Source organism: Chamaea fasciata, unplaced genomic scaffold, assembly GCF_029207755.1.
Source record: "Chamaea fasciata isolate MVZ Bird 193981 ecotype frontalis unplaced genomic scaffold, bChaFas1.0.hap1 SCAF_3, whole genome shotgun sequence".
Classification (NCBI taxonomy): domain Eukaryota; kingdom Metazoa; phylum Chordata; class Aves; order Passeriformes; family Sylviidae; genus Chamaea; species Chamaea fasciata.
This window is the reverse complement of record NW_027094088.1, coordinates 55,681,643-55,700,946: the sequence shown is the minus strand read 5'-3', so window position 1 is coordinate 55,700,946 and position 19,304 is coordinate 55,681,643. Positions and strand designations below refer to the sequence as shown.

The window sequence follows — 19,304 nt, the reverse complement described above, 5'->3', positions numbered from 1 at the left end:
AGGCACTTCAGAGACCCACCTGTATTTCCTACAGTTGTGATTAACTCAGAAAACATATTTCCACTTACATATTTCAAAAAACGTAACAAACAAAGTTTTAAAAGCTTAATATTAAAACACTTAAGACTTTGAGTCATGGGTCACTTCTGTTGAGTCTAATTTCTATGAACAGTGCTTCTCCTTTGGCAGTGTAATAGCAGAGATGGGAAGCAGAGCCAGATGATCTGACTTAGGCAGGGAGGCAAAAGTGTTGACAGCCATCAATTAAAGTATCACAGGCACAGCTTTCCTGCTGAAGTGTGAATTAACACCAATCAGTTACTACAAGTAACTAAAAGATGCCTTCAGGTGGCTAAAAGTCAGGGCTGTAGCTGCACAACTGCCTGGTTTGAATGTGTTTGATCAGCCTTTACAGTATCAGGCCCATTAATGAACTACACACCTAGATCATGCAAGTCAAAAGGTTCATCTGGGCCCTCATGGCCCAAAGAGTCTAGCACAGCAGGCAACATTCACAAATCCCAATCCAGAGCAAGATCTCTTAATGGAGCTGCCCCCAGGACTTAGTCTCTTCCCAAGCATTAGTCTGTAGACTAGGGAATTATGACATGCACACACACACTTATAATATCTAACAATATGATAAAGATAACCTACCTAATAGTTCTACTACTCCATAATTATCAGATTATTATTAATGACACAACACAATTAAGAAACAGATGAACATGAAATAAGAGTTATATTTCTCCTCTGACACTCGTTCACAGCCCTCTTAGCTGATGCTTTAGCAAACACTGAATGCCTTTCAATTTCAGTTGAAGTAAACAAAACACAGAGTGCTTAAGTTCTCTCCTACATGGGGACTTTTCCAAATGACTTTAAAGACAATATGGGGACAGACCTTGTTTCCAGTGAGAATCCACTGTCAGGAAGTCCTGAAGATAACTTTGGTCTTGCAGTTGAATTTTACAATGCCAGTGTAGTTAATTTCACAGTAAGTTCTTCCATTACATTCCTCAGCAATGTAAATAAAGGTTGCTGCTCTACCACGCTGTCTTGTTAGATCAAATCACATAATACAGCTTTATATGGGCTTCCCGCTTTGCTCAGCTCGTTTTTGAGGGTATGTCCTGGGTTGTAGTGTAGGATGTGCACAAAGTATTCTATCACCATCTTCATGAACTGTCGAATCCAATTGTTGGAGCAGTGCTCTTCCCGGGCCCCCTCCCTCAGGGCTATCTTCTGCTAATGGCCCATCCAATGCCTTGCTGCATGACTCATAGATAACCCCCTCTGGGAGCACTCTCTTTTTCATGGGCCAACAAGGATCCACTGCATGACTCATCATTCCACTGTGAGATGCTCCGCCCAGAGGGAGGAACCAAGCATTCCCACCTGGATATAATCTGGGGTTTGGGACAGTACAAGCAGTCCTTACCCACTGGATTCCCAGAGGATCAGAGCTACCAGACCCTTCTATGGTATCACTGCTTCAGGAAGACCACCTTATCTGGACTGCTTCCATCACCTCGCTCAGGTTGTATTCTGACTCTGTCAGTGGTCTTTTGTATTATTGCTTTTATTTTATTTTACCTTTTTTCCCCCCTTTTTTCCTATTAAATTGTGTTTCTGACTTGAAGCCTCTCTCTTGTTTTGCTTTCAAACCACTACAGGGTATCATTTGCCAGTTCCTTACACAAAAGTTAAAACAGTGCTGTTACAGCTATTCTTTACTCAATTTTAATGATCATTAATCTTCAGGCTTAAAAACACACATTTCAAAAAGCTGCTCTTGGGAGTTTAAAATTTTAATTTATTGGACTAACTGATAACTATGCTTAGAGCTGTGTTGTGTGAAAACTCCAGGAATGGCAAACTGAATCTCACTACTTAAGTTTTCAGGAAAGATTGGTACCAATTGTTGCTTAATACTTTTAAACTGTGTGAAAAATCACAGTTTTACTCTTCTAAAGGCAAAACCAGAAGTTCTTAGTTTTCTTAAGAAGAAGCAAGAATAGTTTCATGACAAATCCCAGAATGCATCAGATAACTAATTTAGCACTGGATTCATGAAGCACTACTTACATCTGTAACCAGATCAAACTACACAAGATATTACTTAAGTTTATTCAAATATATTATGTGCAATAAGTCTAATATTTCTATTTCACAGAAAACAGTTTCAGGTATTTCCTCCAGCAGAACTACCAGGTACTGTGTTACTTTTCAATTCTGGCCAAAGAAGCTGGGTGGTTGCCTCTGGACACCACTCACATTTCTGCAGATGACCACTACCATAATGAGATTCATCCTCAATGCTGTGCAGATGAGGAGGATCCTTTTTGAACTTTAGGAAATACTGCTTAGAGAAATCTGACATAGTCTATACTCCTGGGCTGTATAGGCAGAGATTAAAAGGCTTGATTTAAAAAAAAGAAAAGAAAGTTTCAAAGCCATGTGTTACCTTAGCCAGATGAGTATTGATCCATTTTGTGAAAGTCCGCTTCTGCACTGACTCTTGCTCATCTAAGAATAAAAGGAAATCAGTTTGATTAGACATCACTGGATACTTTCAGATTTACATGCTGGAAGAGTAAAATTTCCTACTGACAACAAATGCATTCTGTACTTACCAGAAATAACTCTACATTTTATTGAGACAGTCAATTTTGCCTCTAAATACTCATAACAAATATTTCATATTATTACGATAATGTTTTGATACCTGACTATTTGAAGAGATTCGCAGCAAAATTCAAGTCTTAGCAAGCTAATGACCAGAAGCACACCACTTAAAATTTACATGTCAAGACAAATTTGAGTTCTAAATCCATACTATACTTACTCAAGGTCTGAGCACCTGGAAATTTTCTTTACTTTATAAACTAGAATCCACATCTCCCACAGCCAAGTAGTTTTATGTAGAAAGTCAGCTAGGGACTTAGAAAAAAAATACTTCTCAGCATATGTATTTGAAAATGTTTAGAATGTTGAATTAAAGACTTGAAATTGCATTATCAAACTTATTTGTCCCCTGGGACATCCTGCCAGGAAGGAATTATTAGCTAGTTCAGGCAGTTTCTACACCACTACTTACTCCATCCCTTAGTCCTGTCTGGAAGCATTTGACTGGTTTATAGTGAATTTCCCTGACTGTCAGATCGTCCCTGCGGGACAGCTGCCAGATGCACAGACAAAAATAGCTCTTGAATCAGCTCCTCCAGCTTCAGCAGCAAGGGTCACAGCAGTGAAGGAGGGAAGAGCATCACAGCATTATAACCAACCCACAAAGTCCTGCCCCTTTCTTATGGGTAATCCGTTTTGACACATGGAATAATTTCACAGCAGAAGTATTCAAGTATTTATGACAGAGATTTTTCTTTCAAAAATAGGAGGAAATATCTATTTCACAGAAAAACAAATCATGTTTTTACCATCATCAGTTCTGAATAAACACCTTCACTTCCCAACAGAAAATTCAAATAAATACAATTGCTGTTTGATGATATTTACTTTTCATAAGAATATGTGAATATCCCAAAATCTACAGATGGAATATCTAATTTTAGCATGTTAGTACCTTGTGCAGCACTGAACAGCATTTTTCCTATTCCACATCTGTAAAATTAAAATGGAATATTTTTTAACATCCATTAAAGTTCTGGAATAGATAATTACTAAGCTTGTTGCATTCCTAACAATAAACTCCCTAATTTACACTCTTGCAATGCTGCTTCACAATTAGGGTACATAGGGACAGAAATCACCACACAAAATTCATACGTCAGAATGTTATCTTCAGTTGTTCAGTGGCCATATACGAGCTCCCAGAAAGTATTTGTGCATTATAATTCAGGAGTATTTTCTTTATATATAAATACCATCTCACATATAAGAAATACCAGAGGGGAAGAAAGATACCTACACTCACCAGCATCTATTGCTAGATTATCACACTTTATGCCCAAGAAAATAATTTCGCATTCTTTAGTTTCTTTTGATATCATTGGGCAAGCAGGATTACGTAAGTTCTTAAAATTTATTACGTTCTCAGAATCTACTTGTTGCAATCATGGGCAAGTTATGAAAAAAATCACTAAGATACTGCATCATGCTTCATTCCACACTGACTATTTTCGGCAGAGAGGTGTCCTGACTTTGCACGTGACAATTGTTTTTACATTCTGAAAAACAGATTTCTCACTGTATGGCTCCTAACCATGAGTGAAAATAATTCCATAATTTCTAGTTCCAGTGCATCTTGGTGATTCAAGAAACAGCTTTCTGACAAAAACTGGAAATCAGAGAACCAGCTTCTAAAGAGACACTTTATGAGCAGAAGACACAAGGAGTTTCATACCAACATACCAACAAACAGCAGAAATAGCCCTTCTAAATACCCTGTTTCAAGGGAATTTATGTGAGCAATATATTCTTTATGAGCCCAACTGGCATTACTAACAATTAGGTTTCCTTGTTTCTAGCATTCATTTTGCACAGGCTTAAAAGGAACAGATTTTACCACTGAAAAATCTATATCTGAATGTAACACAAGCAGTGCACTGATTTTTTAAAATTTCCTTGTAAATATGCTTTTTACAAATTTACCTGGAAGCAATTGTGTTTTTTTCATTAATGAAATTCTCTGCACAGGTATGTTTACCTGTACCCACAAAACCTGTGTGTCACGCAGTTCCTTATGCTCTCCCCACTGGCAAGGACCGTCAGCTCCGTATTCGCACCACTTACCCTGCTGGCACTGAAAGGATTCAGGAAGCACATTCAATGACAGGATATTTCTGCCACCAGCACCTTTATAGTGAGCCATAGATGCTGCTGCTGCTGTGGATGCTGCTGCGGCTTCTACCCCTCTCTCATGTAGCGTTTCTTTAGAATACAGCCAGAAGTAATTTTTCAACAATGATTCAATTTCTTTCCCTCACTGGAAATGCAGGCCTCTTACAGAAATCCCTCCACCATCTCTTATCAGAGAATTCACATGAAGCCAAACTTTAAAAACATCCTTGTATGTTCTTGCAGAGATGCAACAGCCAGACAAAGCCAGCTGTATTGGAAGCAGCAGTTCTGCTGGTCTCACTGCCATCATCCTTCCCCACTGTTTTTCTGTGGAAAGATTTTATTATCCCAGCACCAGCCAATCCGCTAGCAGAAATCTCTGATGTCAAGAGCTTGAATAATTCATCCAGGGACTGTGACAATCTAACTACACTGCTGATATCCTGAAGCAAAAAGATGTGTGCAAAAACTGATGCAGTTTTCTCACCAGTGCATTTTTAACAACATAGTACTCAGTAAGTAAAAATGGTTGAATGGCACAGACCTTCTTCTCTAGGTTGTCACACATATAAAGGAGAACAGCTTTTAAAAACAACCACTTGGGTTCACTGCATACTCCTGAGAGACAGGGATGTCCTTCAGCTTTGCAACTGAAAGTGAAAGAAATGGCAAGCAATGAATCTGAACAGATATGTAGGCCACTTTGAAAAACGTATTTGATTTGTTGCACAAGGGGCATGAAACATATGTAAGGATGCTGAGAATTTCTGGAGTGTGCCTAGATCAACCTGAAACATACTCAAATTTCTGATAATATGCAGTGCTTTCGATTTCATTAAATCAGAGTATTTGAATATTTTTTTCCTCTGGTAAACTGAACACAGATATAAAAAATCCTCTGTGGAGATTCAGATGTTACTCCCCTACAGGGGCCAACTGAGTAATACACACTATTGAAATGAGAATAAAAAGGCTCACTTTTTTTATGCCATTATTGTAAATATATCACTACAGAGGCCAAATTCAAATTTCTGTTTCTGTAAAACACAAAGACTCTGACAGTATGATTCTGCATCTGATAGAAATGCTGCAAGAAAGATAGCTTTCATCAAATATCTTCTTTTAATTGGCTGGAAATATCTTCATATTTTTACAAACACTTTCTCTACTAAAGCATCACCAACAGACTTCTTTCCTACAAGAATTTTTTGATTAGGCAAAAAAAGACAAATTTAATTGGATATATTTACTTTAAAGCATTTAGAGCAAATTATTTGGATCAAGGAACACAACCAACGACCCTCAGACAGTTATTAAGATGCTGATGGAATGTTCACCATGCATTCTTTTTCTAATGTCTGCTGTCATGCTGACAGGTGTGTACTGTGCAGCAGCAGATGGCACATCAAGCTCCTGGTGCCGGGGGATGGGACAGTGCAGGGTGGCAAGTACTGGGTTCTGCTTCAAGGTAACACAAGAAGGAAGCTCATGCACAGATTTACTACAGAGTCAAGTTCATACCTGTCTAGTAAAAGCATCTCATCTTGATTGATTTGCACAGACTGAAACATGGGAAATTTATTTTATTTCCTGCTTTAATGAAATTCAAGTTCCTCACAGCTCCTCATTTTCAGTATCCTTTATTTGTTTTCTTTGGTTTTAGTAGTTCTGCGCTGAAAATACCAAAGAGCTTTTTGCCTTATTTTTTTTTCCAGGTTTATGTAATACTGCTAAATCAACCTGGAAGTACAGAAAAGTGTCCCAAAACAGCTGCAGTGTTTCCATGCCTCGTGAAAACACAGCACAGAAAGCAGTGGACAGCACCTCAATGGAAAATTTAGTTTGATGAGCAGTATGGCAAACATTTTCAAAAGCTGTCAATAAGTTATGTTATATAACAATTCCTATCTTCATTAAGGACAGTTTTAACTTAAAGCAGCTGTAGAAAAGTTTGCAGAGTGAAAGTAATAATGTGGGGATAGTGCTTATATAAAGGGGCAGTATTTTAAGCTACATCATTTAATCAACACTTCTATAACAGGTGGATTACCCCAGCTAAGGGTAATGGGGCAATGCAAATTCATTTCTTGTCCTTTAAGCCACAAGTTGATGTTTTTTATGGTATAATGCCAGGAAAGTTTTGGTTTTAAAAAAAAAATCAAAAAATTAAATTTGGTAGTAGCTCTAAAGTATGTATTTTTTTCTAAGTTTCTAGGTTTAATAGTAACTCTGTAGACTTTAGGATAAAAGAAAGGATGAAAGCAAAGAGGGAAAAATTGTTTTCAGCAGCCATTGCTACCCAGTTGACAACAAGACTTAGCAGTATTGATACAAAGAATGTATCAATGTATTTAAATTTCTCATGTATGTATCATTTTTTCATATTTTAAGGTGAAAGCATTTGTCAAAGTGCAGGTTTCAGATACATGCTTCTACTGAATGTGCTTTATCAGAGACCATGAGATGGTCACAGTAACCTACCATTTATCCAAATTTCCAAGATTTGGGATCTAGGTCTACATATCGCTCATATCCTGCTCCAACACTGAGCATCAGTGTGCTCCCCCACAATTTCTGCAGATAGAACATCCATGCACAAGGGCGTAAGGGATCCAATCATCCCTGGCCAAACCCCTACTAGAGAAAATGATGGGAGATCAGCTCTCTGAGGTTTGCACAATGTACACGTAACCTCAGCACAGTCCTTTGAGAGCCAAAGGTTTTATGTCATTTGGAAGAGTGGAAATAGAGAAAACCCACATACATACTGGTGGAATAATTACAGGAAACTGAAGTATGGAGAAGCAGGCCCACATCTGCAGCAGCACTGCCTGCTACGTCACATGCTGCTGCACAGCAACTGGCACACAGCTGAGGACTTTGTGCTCTGTCTGAAATGTATTTAAAAAATATGTATTTCAAATTTAAGCAATCCTTATTGATTTCCTGCACTTCTAAGGGAGAGTCTATCTAGCCACTATTTAGAAAGATACAAAGAATGATTCCATTTATCATCCAAAGAAGGTTGCATTTAAAAAAAATCAGATTAGAATGAAGTACAAACTGAACAAATCAATGTGTCTTCTTTTGTTCTCAGTCAATTTATTGCAAGCACAATCAGCAAACAGGCTTTCTGGAAGCACAAGTTGTGGACTGTGCAAACAGATTAAATTTTTGAGATCCGGGAAACAAAAAATTTCACTGGCACCAGAGTGTGTGCTTTAACTCAGGCTGTTGGCTGCACCTCACAGTAGCACTTAGACTGTCACAGCATATGGTTATACTGTGGGACTTGGGAGACTTCCAGTCCTTAAACCCAAGGTAAGGCCCCACTGTGGCCATATTCTCACATGCACAATCAGATGTTCCTGAGCCATCCAGAATCACATAATGCCCCACTTTCCTGCGCTCTGGTTTTCACAGTAAGGAACAGAGCATGAACAGAGCACAGAAATTTAATCTTCATTCTCAGAAGCCAGGACATGGTCTGGGCATAACTGCACTGCCCCTAAGAACTGCTCTTCGCTTTGATCAGAAAAGCTTCCTTTGGTGTTTGGAGAAATGAATGAGAATAACATGATTTCTGCAGTGGATTGGAAGATATGTCCAAAATATCTTTTTTATTTTTACTCTGTGCATCATTCCTATTTCCAGTCTTTGTGGTATACTGGCTCCTATTTTGTGTTTTGAGTGGCTAAAAATAAACTGAAATTAAATTGCTATGCACCGTATTTTGCCTGGATGGGCTGCATTTTTTTCCTCCGCACGTGTAGAAGCAGAATGCATTCATAACTAATCAATGAATGTATTTGCATTTTATGTTTACCGTGTATTTGCCTGTGCTGCTGGCGCTACTATTTTCATCTCCACTGACTCCTGTCTTAATTTCCATGTGATGTAAACATATTACTCACATATGACTCGCTTTCATAATATCCACATTCAAATGAATACAGTCAGAAATTAAAGCGCCAGCATTTAGAAAACCATTATAGGCACACTTAATTATTTTTAAAAAGCAGCACCCTGAAGAGGTTATTAGCTAAAATAAGGATACCCAAAATTTGAGTTAATCATGTGAAATGGTTTCAGCTCCGTCTGAAAGATTCATGATTTGCTGCTCTGCAGGTGTCTGTTCATTCACCCGTTTGGCACAGGGGACAGTGAAATTAAGTGTTCAACACACACATATCTTTTCCTGCACCAATAGGTAAGGTGAAAACAGCCTCATATAATTGATCAGACTCAACTTGTGATTTATTCTTATAATTACTTTTTTTTCCTTAATTATATACTTAAGGGGATGGTTTGGATGGTGACAAATCAGATAGGAACCTAGAAAATCCAGTGAATTTCATTAATAACTATCCTACATAGCACTCCTATTTCAATCTATTCATCCTAATAATAGTCAGACAAGTTTAAAAATTATTTTTCCTGAAGACTTCAGTATTTAAAGACACTGATGAGAAATCATCCTCTTGTTTAGGAACTACCTACTACAGTAGCATTTGCAATGATCATAATTTTAAAAAAAGGTCCTAAACAAATATTTTGGGGGTTTTGTTACAGCCTACTGCAGTTCTGCAACTGGTATCATGTTGCCATTTACATGTTCTGCAGCCATTCTTTCTATTGACATGAAAACCTTTTGTGTAATAACCTTTCTGTGTTGCTGGTCCACTCCCTTGGAGCTTTCAAAAAAAGTCAAACTTTAAAAAAACAACATGCCACATTGAAAAGAAGTCTATTTTTAACAGAAATCTTAAAGACAAGCAGTACTCAACATCAAATCATTTGAAGAAAATAATTTAAAGAAAATCTTTTAAAATGTTGACTATAGATCTATAGGTAATCAAGCTCAGTATCAGTGTGTCTACAAGTATCTATTAGTTAGGGTTTTAAACAGTCATTCTGCAGTCAAGAAAGGTGCTTCAAGAGCATCAGATGATCAGATGATCAGAGCATGAGATCAGATGGGAGGCAGCAGATCTCTGAAAATGGAAAGCATGAGCTCTGATTCCATCTTTTACACACTGTATGGCACTTACACGAACTCCTAAAACAATGGACGGTCTTGCTTTCCTGAAGCCAACCTTGTCAGGCAGGAAAATTACTGTAACAGTCACCACTGATTTGCAGTAGATTTGCTAATATTGTTTGACATTAATAGGACTGCTCATAACATTATGCATTACAATCTTTGAGACACTGTGCAAAAATGTCAGAATTTAATTGGAATTTGAATGTTTAATGTTTCTTTGTCATAAGACACAGAAACGTAAAAGCACTGCAGCAAATGTGCTGCTTGGAGCAAATTTCTACTACCAGTAGTAAAATTAGCATTTTTCTAAGTGAATTCATTAGCCTAAAAACAGTGGGGAAAAAAACTTGATTTGGATAAGGAAAAGTTCAGAATCTACTAAAATAAATCAAAACTAATGGAGATATACTGAGCACACACTGTCCAATGGATTAAATCAGGATATAAAGGTCTTTTACTATAGTGGTATTTTTAGTATGTTGCTCATGAATTCAGAATATTCACCAACAATTATATTAAACATTTCCATTTGTTTATAGTAACAAATCTTGTAATGACTCCAATATAAATAAGAGACTAGAGCAAAACAACAGAACAGCTCAAAATCAGTAAAAACATAGACATGGTAATAAGGATTAAGGCAATACTAAATTTTGTGGCATCAAATAATATATCCTGCTATGTTCTAAGACGAAAAACAGCATACCAGACAGAAAGGAAGCAATCTGTCCAACAAACATCAGGCAGCACTTTGAGATGCTAACTATCCAACAGTACAGGATTTTCAAGGAAATCAAATTGGGCAATGTCTTGAACAGAAATATATTTCCCTGAAAATGATAGTTACTTTTGAGATCCACATTCTTGCAGTCTCTGCGCTGTCTGTCCTACATGGCACATGAACATCTTGCAAAAATGCAACACTTTGACCACCATTTCTGATACAGTCCATTCACAACCAGCAAATTCTTTTAATGAAAGCTGCATGGGAACAGACATTTTGAAGTTCAACCACTTTTATTCTCAAGTTAAATAACCAAATACCCCACTGAGAATATCAAATGGCCTAAACATTCAATGAGCCCTCAAAGGGATACGAACCATAGATCTGTCTATGGTGTTCAGTTCAGCCAGACAAAGGTAAAAGAGGCTGCTAAATCTTCAAGGCAGACTGGTGAGCTACAAAGTGCAATTCTATTAGAATTTGGTTCAGTAAAAACTTCATTCCTACAGACAACACTATTATGGTAACTAAATGCTATCTAGGCCTGGAAGACTGTGTAATTGCTCAAGCATGGAAAGATAAAGAAACTACCTGATAAAGAGCTACAGATGGTGAAGAATTACAAACAAGCTTACAACTAGGGCAAACAATGCTTTAAAAAGTCAGTGGAAACAAAATTACTTTTTGCCAATCCATCTACAAGCTATTGGTGATGCAGAGTCTTAATTTTAGATTGGCTGCTCCTCTGCTTTTTTCTTGATACATGAATGAATAAGCAGGACCTTCAGAGTTACACATTTGTAAGAAGGAGAGTGCTGGATATCTCTGAAGAAGTCTATCCTAATTTTTCCAAACTACAAGCCTTTTCAAATTCTCACATACACTTGAATTTTAGCACTTAGACTCTCCAACAACCCACCTTCATGGCCTTGATGAAACACTAGGCAGACTGCACACAAACTGTTCCCACAAAGAATGGCTGTACATGCTTCAACTTGGGGAATACAGGGGAAAAAAATCAAATTTTTACTGCCCATAACTGCTTCAGCTTCAAATAATCCTAGAGAGAAGCTGCAAGCTCGACATCTATCCTCACTCTCCCTCTCATCCCCATGATGGCAGCTGGACATAGCTCTCAAGTTTCAGGCACAGAAGGGACAAAAGCTGGGTTAAAGGGAGGAATCTAAGGAGGAAAGAAGAAACATGGGAATTATCCAGGCAGCATGTACCCAGAAGGTGGGAAAAATCTCTGACTGGCATCTGAAAAAGTGAAAGAAATAGGAAGAACTTGCTTGTGCTGTCCTGGAGTGCATGACACTATTGTCATTGCCAAGACAACTCAGAAGCCACATATTCCTGTTGTAACCATGTCTTCTACACTTGTGATAAGACCAGCCTTTAATTACATAACCAAACAGGTTTTAACTACATGCTCCCTACCATTTTTTGAGCATGAAGGGAAAATTGTCAATTAAAGAATTGTTGGGGGGTTTTTTTGTTGTTTACAATAATGTTGCTCCCCCTCTCAGACCTAATGATTAAGCACATGACTTTGCAACTCTTGCACTGTTTCTGTAACTATTTCTTCTGTTAGGAAAAACACTATGAAAAATAATGGGGGAGGCATAATTAAATTCACCAAAAAAACCCCAAAAAAACCAAAACAGACAAACCAAGAAAAAAACCTTTAAAAATTCTTGAAGCCAAATGTTTTGAAGAGAAAAATGTAAAAAAAAAAAAAAGTCTACAATGTGAATGAGGAAAATTCAATCTCCAAGACCAAGTCTTAGGAATGAGGAACTTGAACATACATCGAAATCAGAGTCTGTTCTCTGAACATCACTGCATTCCAAAATGCTAGGATATAGCTCATAATCAACAGCCACGCATGTTCATTTACAAGTTTCAGTCATTTATATACTACATCAGTTTGCTCAATGAAACTGCATTGTTCTGAACAGAATGACTCCTGCAAAAAACTATGGACATTATTCAAACTAAAATGTACATTTCTAGGCATTGATTAGTATTTTTAAAGGTGATTTGACATTATTCTGTGAAACACTTCAATAAGCAAGTAAGAGTAGGACAAAACAGTGTTGTCCCAACTGTGTTTGCCTTCAACAGTCCCTTCCATAGTAGCAAATCACAGACACCCTTGTGCAAGTAACAGAATTTTTGTAGTGATTCTGTTACTTTAAAGGACAAAAAGCAAATCTGAGCCATTGTGTTAGAATAATGGAGTCCCTGAATTTGTTGATGGGCAGCTTAAGTAGAGTCCATGCCCTGGGAGAGGGAAAGCAGCCTTCTGCCAACCTATGTCCCACTCAACAGAAACTGAGCTTTTAAGTCCAGTGGAAGAGTTGGAAAGGAGGGGGCTGCCATGAAAGGAAAAGCAGTGGTGGTCTGCAAGCAAATAATTGTTCTCATTCCTAATAGCCAGGGGCAAGTGAGTCATTTACACATAACCATGATCTTATCATTCCTGCCCTAATACTGCAACCTGGAAACTAATGAGAATTTCGCCAGTGAAAGAAACAAGCATTTGTCATTGAGATTATAGATGGCCATTATTTCTCATCTGAAATACAGAAGTACACTTATTTTTATTTATTTATAGCATATATATTTGTAAAGTGGAAATATTTCCTTGGCACACAAAACATTTTGTTCTTACTGAGTCCAGTTGAATAAACTCCTGCACTTAGCACCTCCTAGCAAATTTTTTTTCAGAAGCAATGTTTTGCAAGAAGCCTGAAAATCATGAGATGTACTCATGTATGAGAACTTGGTCACCAAGTGTACAACTGATCACAGGAAGAATTTATTTATGTTCCCCTGTGGGAACACATTGTAATTAAACTGACTGGATCTTGATTTTGACAGATATATTGTTCTGTATAAGAAAAAGCAAAAAAAGGTGTTTCCTCAAAGGAAAATTTATATGTAATGGACATCCAAAATATATCTTAAAATGGTGTGAGAAAGAAGAGATGACAAGCATATTCAGAGCAGGTTTTTCAATCAAGAAAACAGAACCAAAACACCAACAACCATCAAATAAAAACATTTGACAAAATGCATAAAGACAGTGATATCTCAAATTTGCCCAGGAACCATGCTGTGACTAAACACTGTTGGCATTTAGTATATTCCTTGTCAAACTCAGTGGTTCTTATTTACATTTTTAATCAAAAAAGTCTTCAAGGCTTCATCACAGCTTTTATATAAGTGGATGACTGCAGACGATCTCCAGGGGCATCTGAAACCCAGTGAAGGGAAACCCCACTCCAATGAAAGAAATGATAGGCTAATGATAGTGCCAGAACTCACTCTGGAGTTTTTATTAAAAATTCCAATACTATGTCACCAGCACAAGGGTAGGTAGCAACGAGCAATGTGAATATTTCACACAGAGGGCATTATGTGAACAGAATCCATGCCATGCATCACTTGCCCTGTAAGGAGAAGCTAAGGTATGGGGTCTGGTTCCACCTGGGGCAGAAATGGCTTCAGGGGAACCTTTTTGCAGCCCCCTAGCAGCTATGGGAAGAAGATGGAGCTGGGTTCTTCAGCAGCATGGTTGGAGATGAGAGATGATTGGGCAGAAGGCAAAACAAGAAATGTCTCAAGAGTGGGAATGCCTTCTTGCTCAGAGAACTGTAGGGCAGTGGATCAGGTCACCTGTAAACTCTGATTATGGAGATAAAGATCCTGAAAACCTGGTCTCAGGTGGTTCCAGCTGGCCAATCTGGAAGTTGAAAAACAGACCTCTTTCCCACCTGAATTTTCCTATCAGCCTATGAAATATATCCTCCTGACAAAGAGATAATGAAAATCACACTTTGTAAAATAACTAATTAGAGTAAATCCCAGAGAAGTTCATTCAGTAGATCAGATAGCTATACAATAACTAAAAAAAACATATAAGCATGCTGCTTTACAGGAGACTTACCCATCCCGTACTTGCATAAGCAGTTAAGAGATTGCTCACTCATCCATACTGAAAAACCAAGAACTCACAACTGCACACATTTAGAAAGTTTTTCTTGAGAGTGATATTTATTGAATCTCAGAAGTTTGAAATTTCTCAGGTCCATCTAATTTTTCTCATAGCACAAAGCTTTAAAATAATTTGAATTAATACTTCCCACTGCCAAGAATTTCAGTGCTTGATCTCCAGCCCTCATACAGATAAACCTGATAGGTACATTCCAGAACCCAAAAAATTTCACTGTTAGTAGTTAAGGAAGTAACAAGAATATTTGTCGCCGGTAGGGACACGAAAGAACCACACTCACTGAGGTTCAGAGGTGAGCAGAGAAAGAGAGGAAGTTTATTATCATTTGTGATTTAAACAGGATTTGGAGTTTGGTCCAGGATTGGAGGACAAAGGGGACACCCCTCTGACCCCAATGGTCATCTTAGAAGTCCATCACACATTGGTATGTGAAAACAATCGACTTGTTTATGTTACACCGTGAGAAACTCCACTAGAAATATGTAAACAGTCATCAGAAGGCTGAAAAATCAGGGCGACATCTCACCCTTTTTGTGTTAGAAAAAAAGAAAAGAAAAGAAAAACATACTATGTTCAGTCTCTGCTTTTGGAGGGGCCATCAGAGTGAACACCCACATCGTCTGTATTGGAGTCATCACTCAATGGTTCATCCACTTGCTGTCTTTCATTTTGGTCACCGTTTCCAGCTTGCCTGTCGGTCAGATTCTGCCTTTGAGGTCGCAGGTCAGGATGAATACACTTCGCAGGTACCCAGCGTACTCCAGTATCTGTGGATACACACGCATACCCACGCCCCAAAGCGATAAGGTCACAGGGACCTTCCCACTGCTTAGTGACTAAATTTCGCACCCGAACTTTCGCCCGAGGCTGATGCGTCTCATCCGATGCCTGCAACGAGAGGTGATGGTTCACCATAATAGGGTTATTAGAATTCTGTGCACCGTAAGGTGATGGATAGTGTACAAAGCCTTTGCCAACCGACTGTGCGGGGTTTCACCCTGCATTCCCTGTTTTTGTTTTTGAAGAACCCGCTTCAGAGTACCATAAGCGTGTTCTACAATTGCTTGCCCAGTCGGAGAATGAGGGATACCAAACTTTTGTGACACTCCCCACAGCTGCAGGAACTGCTGCACCTCCTGCGAGGCATAAGCAGGACCATTGTTGGTCTTTACAGCAAAAGGTATGCCTAAAATGGCAAAGGCCTGCCTCCAGTGGGCAATGACATCGCAGGTCTTTTCTCCCGTGTGAGCAGAAGCCCACATTGCAGAGGAGAAGGTATAAACAGCGACATGCACATACTTGAACCGGCCAAACTTGGCGACGTGGGTAACATCCGTCTACCAAAGCTCTAAGGCCCTAAGGCCCTTGGGGTTTACCCCTGCCAGTAAAGGCACAGCCAGTGCATGACAGTCGTCACATGATTCGACAATGTCATGAGCCTCCGCTGGCATCAACTGAAACTGCTTTTGTAAGGTATGTGTGTTCTGATGAAAAAAACCCATGTGATGCCTTGGCCTGCGCGAGTGTATCAGGCTGAGGTGCTACCCATGCAGGGTTAGCCAACTTGTCAGCCCTCGCATTACCTTCCGCGATAAACCCTGGCAGATTGGTATGGCTTCTAACATGCAGAACGTAGAATGGATGAACCTGGGCCTGAATGGTACACCACAGGGCCTTCAGCAAATGAAACAGATCAGCATTGCTGACCTCCTTCAAAATCGAATGGCCCAAATGCTGTGCCATGTCGGCCACATAAGTGGAATTCATGACCAAATTGAAAGGTTGCTGGGAAAACTTTTGAAATGCCATGACGGCAGCCCTCAATCCAACCAACTGGGCTGATCCATCTTCATGACCTTCCAGAACCTGCCACCCAGATCCATCCTTCCAAGTGACAGTGGCTTTCCAGTCCGTCCCGAACCGTCAGTAAAGACAGTGGGACCTTGCACTGGCTCCTGACTATTTTTGGGCTGCAAAGAAATTTCTGTGAAGTCTGCCACTTGCAATAGCTTGTGGCTGGGCAGATGATAAGTAATCTGCCCTGTAAAATTTTCCAGAGCACTTTGCAGAGAAATACTGTTTGCAAAGCTCCAGTCAAATTCGTCCCGTGGTACTGGGAGCACAATCTTTGCAGGATCTGCACCCATCAATTGCAAGCACCGTTGCCTGCATTTGATTATTAATCGAGCAATTAGCTCAAACAATGTAGTTGCCGTCTTCTGCGGCTGATGGGGCAGGAAAACCCATTCCAGGACGTGCAAGCCATCAGACTATTCATCATTCCACTGGCCAATGACACCTGCAGGATGCAAATCTGTAATGGTAATGAAAACAGTGACATCAACGGAGGGATCGATACGATAAACTTGGTGAGCAGAAACAGCTCGCTGAACCTCCTCCAGCACGTGACGTGCCTCAGGGGTCAAAGTGTGAGGTGACTTCAAATCAGAGTCTCCCTTTAACAAATCAAACAAGGAGGACAATTGTGTTGTGGTGAACCCCAAATATGGACGCAGCCACGTGATTACACCCACCAGTTCCTGGGCGTCATTCAATGTTTTCACTGAATGTATAAATTGCACCTCTTGGTGTTGAACTGTTCGTTCCAGAATTTTGACCCCCAAATATTTCCAGGGAGGTTCCTCCTGGACCTTTTCTGGAGCCACCTGCAGGCCATGAGAATGCAAAGCGGAGAGTAATTGAGGCCGTATCCTCAGCAGCTCATCCTGGGTGGGTGCAGCCACCAATATGTCATCCATGTAGTGATAAACATGAGCATCAGGAAACCGCTTGCGAACTCCAGACAAGGCTCTGGCCACGTACCATTGACATATTGCCGGGGAGTTGCGACACCCCTGGGGAAGCAGCCTCCATTGATATCTCCGTGCAGGCTCAGCATTGTTAATTGCTGGCACCGTGAAGGCAAATTTTGGTTTGTCAACAGGATGCAAAGGAACTGTGAAGAAACAATCCTTTAGATCCACGATGAGGACTGGCCAATCGGCAGGAAGCATGGTGGGCGATGGCATACCGACCTGCAACGCCCCCATGCCTTCCACCACGGCATTAACTTTCCAGAGGTCTTGTAGCAACCTCCATTTCCCAGACTTCTTTCTGATACAGAAAACAGGAGTGTTCCAGGGACTGGTAAAAGTTCCAGATGATCCTGGTCCAACAGCTCCTGAACCAAGTTCTGAAGGGCGACGAATGTGTCTTGAGAGACAGTTCATTCCAGAGGTCAAGGGGCAAAGGAAAGAAACGTGATGTCCATTTCAGGGACAGACAGGGTACAAATCGCTTCAGGACAGTCTCTGGCCACAACAACAGTCCAGTGAACTTGAGCCAGCCCGGTAGCTTCAGAACAGCTGTCTTCTCACCACCGGCTCTGTCCTGTGAACAGAAAACTCAAAAAACACAAATTGAGCAATCGTGGTCACTCCAAGGAGGCACTGACCTCCTAGCGGCCATGCCCCCACCTGCGCTAAAAGCACATCTCGCGGGACCAGCCCCCGCCGCTGTCCCAGGTTCCATGGGAGGCAGCGGGGCCGGGCCCACGGGCCCCGCAGAGCCTGTGCCCATCGGCAGGGCAGGAGTGCTGGCCGTCATGGCCCGGACGAGGGACCTCGGTACAGCCACGGGTCCAGCCGGAACATGCGGACCCAGCGGGGGATGGATCGAGCCCATCACACGACCCCCCCGATCCAGGGCAGGGGGGAACGGGACGCCGGGAGGGGCGCGGTTTGCGGAGCCGCGACCCCGCCCTGCCCCACAGCCCGAGACTTGTCCAACTGCGGGGGGGCAGGCGGCACCCGCCACGCGAGTGGCACCAAAGAGGAAGTGGAAAGCAGCACCGGGAGAGGCGCGGCCCGCGGAGCCATGGCCCCGCCCTGCCCCACCGCCCAAGACTGGCCCGGCTGTGGGGGAGCGGGCGGCGCTGGAGGGAGAAACGCCGCGGGGGGGGCAGGAGGTGGCATGGGGCCACTCGGCCCGGGCCCCCACTCACAAGCCATGTCACCCGCAGCGCCAGGCGGCACTGGCGCAGGGGAGGAGGCGCCCGGCCCCACGGCCAGAAACGTCCTGCTCGCGCCGTGGAGACCCACCAGAGGCACCGCCTGCCCCGCGGGGGGCGGGACGGACTGCCCGTCCCTCGGGTCCGCTTCGACCTGCGCAGGCATAGAGGCTGGTGCAGAGCCAGGCACGGATGCCCATGGCTGGGACTCCGCTATAGCTTCGCTTGTCCTTCTCCTTGGGGCTGGGACGGGCAGACTCAGCCCTGCCCCCTCCCCCAGCCCTGGAAAAGCACTGGGGGGGGGGGGGGGGGCAGAAACCCCCCCTGCTTTTTAGCTTCCTCAGCAGGGGGACAGGCGGACCCAGCTCCGCACCCTCCGCCAGCGCCGGGAGAGGGCCGGGAGGGGGGAACCCCCCCGCTCTTCAGCCTCCTGGGCGCGGGGACGGGCGGGATCAGTGAGGCTGCTGCGGTCGGCTCCCCGGAATCCCGCGGGACCCTGCCTGGCTGGCCGGGAGCTGCATCCTCCCCCCGATCCAACTTGGAGCCTGTCTCAGCCTCAGAGAGGGGCATTTCTTCTTTCCCCCCAGCCTCGGCATCTGAGCTGGAAACCTTTCTAGGGGAGATGAAGTCTCTCAGTAAAGATTTCCACCACTCGAAGCTACTTACACCACCAAAACATTGCTCCCAGAGCTCCAGTAACTCCTCC

At 41.7% G+C, this 19,304-nt stretch overlaps 1 protein-coding gene across 1 annotated transcript in view; it reads right to left on the bottom strand.

Annotated features, from left to right (window-relative positions):
* Positions 1-19,304, bottom strand: part of SYNE1 (spectrin repeat containing nuclear envelope protein 1) — a 288,306-nt gene that overhangs the window by 239,089 nt on the left and 29,913 nt on the right. Inside the window, exon 2 of the mRNA XM_066179079.1 lies at positions 2,468-2,529. Within this exon, the coding sequence (XP_066035176.1) occupies positions 2,468-2,529 (62 nt within the window). The remainder of the gene's footprint in view (positions 1-2,467; positions 2,530-19,304) is intronic.